At 40.7% G+C, this 5,587-nt stretch overlaps 1 protein-coding gene and 1 long non-coding RNA gene across 2 annotated transcripts in view; one reads left to right on the top strand and one right to left on the bottom strand.

Moving 5' to 3' along the window:
* Positions 1-233: 233 nt before the first annotated feature.
* LOC103512784 (solute carrier organic anion transporter family member 4A1-like) lies at positions 234-1,799 on the top strand. The gene is made up of 3 exons (XM_026826169.1): positions 234-402; positions 853-1,016; positions 1,682-1,799. Exons 1-3 carry the CDS (start codon positions 295-297, stop codon positions 1,797-1,799), a joined length of 390 nt encoding a protein of 129 aa, XP_026681970.1. The 5' UTR covers positions 234-294.
* Positions 1,800-5,250: 3,451 nt separating this feature from the next.
* Positions 5,251-5,587, bottom strand: part of LOC113468896 — a 1,367-nt gene continuing 1,030 nt past the window's right edge. Inside the window, exon 2 of the long non-coding RNA XR_003392485.1 lies at positions 5,251-5,567. This is a non-coding gene — a long non-coding RNA (uncharacterized LOC113468896). The remainder of the gene's footprint in view (positions 5,568-5,587) is intronic.

Here is a 5,587-nt window from a genome sequence, read left to right as displayed (position 1 = left end):
ACACAATGTTTGAATGCGGTGCAGGAGTTTCTTATTCAGCCATAACCATTCGGCTACAGCTGAAGCCGCTGAAACAACCTTATGGTGATTGAATCTAATTATAACCACAACACAATGTTTGAATGCGGTGCAGGAGTTTCTTATTCAGCCATAACCATTCGGCTACAGCTGAAGCCGCTGAAACAACCATGGTGATTGAATCTAATTTTTCTAATTCAGTTAATTCTATTCTATTCCCACAGGAAACTGAAGGTCAGCTTACACTCAACACATGAGTGCAGTTGTGACACCTCAATGAAACATCTGCCTGTTGCACCGCTGTGCTCTTCAGATGGGATCGTGTTCGGCTCACCGTGTCAGGCTGGTTGTCAAGAAATGTGCACCGGCCCGAATCGAACCCAGGTATTGTCAGGTAAAACACAAGAACTTTAACATTTTTACCCAAAAACTATTTTGAACACAAGTCTATCCCAATTTTCAATAACCTTTTTTACTGTCCATCCTATAGACCTAATTATAGGTATGTACTTACTTTGTTGGCCTACCTTACTTACTTTGTAGGCTTTATCAAGGAAAATTTTCTTTCTTGTTTTTTGTTCGGCTCACCGTGTCAGGCTGGTTGTCAAGAAATGTGCACCGGCCCGAATCGAACCCAGGTATTGTCAGGTAAAACACAAGAACTTCAACATTTTTACCCAATTTCTATTTCGAACACAAGTCTATCCCAATTTTCAATAACCTTTTTTACTGTCCATCCTATAGACCTAATTATAGGTATGTACTTACTTTGTAGGCCTACCTTACTTACTTTGTAGGCTTTATCAAGGAAAATTTTCTTTCTTGTTTTTTCAGTTGTTCACTAATTGTTCATTGCTGACGAACAGTTCAGCAGTGTTATCCTCTGACCAGTGTCCAGACAGCACTTTGGTTCACCTGATTGGGTTCCAGTACATATTTACTGTCGTCCGGAGTTTGGTAATCACTTGTCCCTTGATAAGTTTGTTTATCAATCTTAGGTGAGTAGGTAGATACGTTAACTTTTATGGTAGCTATTTGTCAAACTCATTTGGAATTTTGTAGTCATCATGGGTCTTGCTTTGACGTATTTTATCAAAAGATCTTTGTAGTTTGGGATTTATTTATTTTAGAGGTTTGACGAAGGGAATTGTAACTGCTAGGGTCTTATCGACCCGAAAACGAAGAGAGAAGGAAGACAGGATAGGAGGAAAGCCAGCCGTTCCGAGAACGAACATTATTCGATCAGGATAAAATCCGCCCCGGGCGGGAATCGAACCCTAGCGCTTACAAGGCAGACGCGCCACCAACCAAGTTAACTAGGCTGGCATGTTTGGGATTGATGAGAGCATTTTCTCAGGTTGTTGGGTTAAGACGTTTTTGTCCTTCCTCCCCTTTTTTCTGTGAGAGTGACATCGCGCTACGGTAAATGGGAATGTGATTTCACTGTGAGTACAGTTCTTCATTGGGGGAAAAATGTTCGTGACTTACCGCGGCGCGAACATGTACACGAGCCTTTAAAGAGCATGATTAGTATTTTAATCCCGAATAATGTCTCTCATCACATTGACTAGAAGAGACACAGACCATTCTTGAGCACTTAGCTGGTCACAATCTATCTTGTAGGTAGCACCTTATCTTTTTCGTATCACCGTATCTTTTTCAGATGTGTGGTTAAGAAAGTCAGGCCTCTATCTCTAGGACTACTCACCTGTCTGACCACTCTGATATCCAGTTTCAATGCTGATACCTTCTATGCCAAACACATCACAGGTAAGAAGTGAACAACTTTAATGAAAACTAAAAAGTACCTAAACAAATTTCATAAAGGCTTCCATGAAGTAAAATGGATTTGTTCACAAACTTAGATGGGATAGGACAGTACACTGAGAAAAAAACTAGGGTGCCGACAGCCCAATTGGGTGACTGGATTCCAGCACTCTAATATTGAACTCTATATTGGAAATCTTGACACTATAATATAGCATTCCAACATTGATACCTTCTATGCCAAACACATCACAGGTAAGAAGTGAACAACTTTAATAAAAACTAAAAAGTACCTAAACAACTTTCATAAAGGCTTCCATTCATAACGTGAAGCAAAATGGATTTGTTCACAAACTTAGATGGGACAGGACAGTACACTGAGAAAAAAACTAGGGTGCCGACAGCCCAATCGGGTAACTGGGGTCCGGCACTCTAATATTGAACTCTATATTGGAAATTTTGACACTATAATAAAGCATTCCAACAGCCTAAATCAGGGGCTCCTCCTCCTCCTCCTCCTCTTTCTTCTTCTTCTCTTCCCTCTTTCTTTTCTTTCTCGTATTCATAGGTGATTAATTTGTTGTTCGGATTAGTAATGAAAATGACGGGGAGAGAGAGAGAGAAAGAGAGAGAGTTAGAGCTTTCAAAGAAAGAAGAAATTGAAAAAGAGGTGGAATTGTAGACAAGGAGGAGGAGGAGGAGGAGAAGAAAAAGAAATAGAACAGAATATACCTTGTTTATCCTGCCAGAATGAGACTGAAAAGTCCCTTTGCTCCCGCAGTCTAAACTTTTCTGTCTTCATCTTAGTGTCCTTGGGTGTGTCCTGGGTGCCGTTGGAGTTCCTATGTTTTGTTTATATTGTCCAAATGAGACCCTAAAATTGCTTTTACCTTAAGCAATAAGAGAGAGAAAGAGAGATAGAGAGAGAGAGAAAGAGAGAGAGAGAGAGAGAGAGAGTTAGAGCTTTCAAAGAAAGAAGAAATTGAAAAAGAGGTGGAATTGTAGACGAGGAGGAGGAGAAGAAGAAATAGGAGAGGAGAGGTCCTATGTTTTGTTTATATTGTCCAAATGAGACCCTAAAATTGCTTTTACCTTAAGCAATAAGAGAGAGAGAGAGAGATAGAGAGAGAGAGAAGGTGGGAGAAAGAGAAAGATAAAGGAAACAAGATAGATAAGACGGGGGAAATAAGATAGGAAGGAGATGGAAGTGTTGGGGGGGGAGAGAGAGAAGTGCAAATAGAGAAAAGACGTGAGTGACAGAGAACGAACATAGCACTCAGCTATTCAAGAGAGAGAGAGAGAGAGAGAGCATCATATGGCATTCAATTCGTATTTTAGATGTTCGGAACGGAACATTGTACATACAGGGTGTTAGGAAAATTACATATATGCATCTGTAATAATTACCTACATGGATCATTATTTTTATATTCCTCCTTCAGTCAGCTCCTTAGAGAGAGCATCATATGGCATTCAATTCGTATTTTAGATGTTCGGAACGGAACATTGTACATACAGGGTGTTAGGAAAATTACATATACCTACATCTGTAATAATTACCTACATCGATCATTATTTTTATATTCCTCCTTCAGATATCATTGAAAGAAAAAATAGAATGAGTAGCTATGACATATAAATGCGCATAGCGACCGGTGCCAGCATGGTAGGTAAACATTGGATTTTAGGATTATAAGATTATTAAGATATTGGGAAAATCCTACAATGCTGCAGTGAGCACCAAAGTTGTGACACAATAACACAAAGAAACTGCATTTACATTACATATTCCTCCTTCAGATATCATTGAAAGAAAAAATGGAAATTTGAAGGGAAATTGGGAATCGCAAACCCAATCTAACACTTACAAGACAGGTGCGCTACGAGTATCTTCCAAGGCAAGAAAAAATAGAAATTTGAAGGGAAATTGGGAATCGCAAACCCAATCTAACACTTACAAGACAGGTGCGCTACGAGTATCTTCCAAGTTTCATTCATTAATGCCAGCCTCTAGTATTTTTTCACATTAAGTCGTGTGATGTTCACACCCAGATTTGTTTTCTTTGATTGACTGTGCCAGCGGTCCAAGTTGATTCTATTTTGCCTGGGGCTTCGTCTGTTAAGAAGTGTCCAAACATAGAGGACAGCCTTCGATTGACGTCGATTCACATCGATCAACCCGACGGTTCATCGACCACCGTCGATTAAGTGTGGACACAGTTCATTTAGTGTGTTTCATCATTCCAGTTCTCATCTTGTTGACCCTGTACCTACTATTTGAACACAGGGAGAATATTCCATGCATGATTTCAATAAAGCTTTTTGACTCCGGGCTAAATGTGTATAGAGCGAGATTTTCATTACCTCTTCACGCCAAACTGTCCCATTTATTTCAAGATGAGTGTTTCGTTGCCATTTATTCACTCGTAGCGATGAAATAATTGCTACATAAAGCTGTGTCCACACATAGTCGACCCCGTCGATCGACGAGGTGAAGAGGTGAATCTATGTTGTCGAGGCAGTGTGAACGGTTCAGTTGACATCGATCGACACAAGATGAGTGTTTCGTTGCCATTTATTTTCTCGTAGCGATGAAATAATTGCTACATAAAGCTGTGTCCACACATAGTCGACCCCGTCCATCGACGAGGTGAAGAGGCGAATCTATGTTGTTGAGGCAGTGTGGACGGTTCAGTTGACATCGATCCACGGTTGATCGACTTCGTGTGGACACAGCTCAATAATGAAACAACTGCTACATTTGGTGCATTTTATTTAACACTGAACCGTAAACCGAAATTTAGAGAGTGGGAATAAAAATCTCGTAGTGGGGATAATCAGCTGATTAAAAAATTCAGCTGTTCGCATTAACCGAGAAAAAAATGGCGACTCTATCGTAAACTGAAGTCCATAGCTTAGTTTAGTATGGCAAGAGGGGAAACGTAAACCTAAAAATGGTTAACGCCCCTCACGTCATAAACACACTTCCATGTGAGGGGAGGTAGTGACCTTGACTAAACCGAGCTAACGGTTAAGTGTTAAATAAAACGCACCAATTAAAGCATTAAACTCGTGCCGCTGGTATCGTTCTACGTCCATTCCTTATGACTCACATCAGATGGGTGAGAAAAGACACTCTTTCCTATTTCCGTCAAAGAAAACCCTTGACATTGACACTGATGTTAACTCTCAGTGGTAAGATCAGTGGCCATTAGAAGAACATGGGACTGAACCATCTTTCCGGATGCCAGAAGAGCGGGGGGGGGGGGCGTTATCACATCTCATATATTGAAAATGAATTTTTCACCAAAACCCACCGCTACCCACCGAGCAAGAAGTTTCTTTGTATGCTAACAAAGGAAGAAGGGGAGGGAGGGACAGGGAGAGGGGCGGGGAATAGTAATTATTCCCAAGGGAATGCCAAAATACCGAAGAGAGCCCCAGATTTGTTCGAGATGATTATTATTAGAGTTTTTTTTTTTTAATTAATAATAAGCGGGCAACGTCTGGGACACTCGAGGCGTCGAAAATATTAATTTCTGTGCATTCTATCCTTCCGTCCGTTACTCGTATATTTTTATTTGAAGAACGCACCAGGACCGTTTATAGGGGGAGGCAGGAAGCCTTAACTCCTTCGCTTCGGCCTTTATTTTTCATATAATATAAGCCGGCCACTCACTATCAGGTAGACCTGACAAGAGGACCTGTTCAGGTGTACCTGCCAAGTCTACCTGATAGTGAGTGGCTGGCTATAGCCCAAATAGCCATAACCATGGTTCTACCTTTTTATAACAAGCTAAGG

This window comes from Diaphorina citri, unplaced genomic scaffold (assembly GCF_000475195.1).
Source record: "Diaphorina citri unplaced genomic scaffold, Diaci psyllid genome assembly version 1.1 scaffold883, whole genome shotgun sequence".
In the NCBI taxonomy this organism is placed as follows: Eukaryota; Metazoa; Arthropoda; class Insecta; order Hemiptera; family Psyllidae; genus Diaphorina; species Diaphorina citri.
The sequence above is the reverse complement of the archived record's forward strand: the minus strand, read 5'-3'. Positions and strand labels throughout refer to the sequence as shown.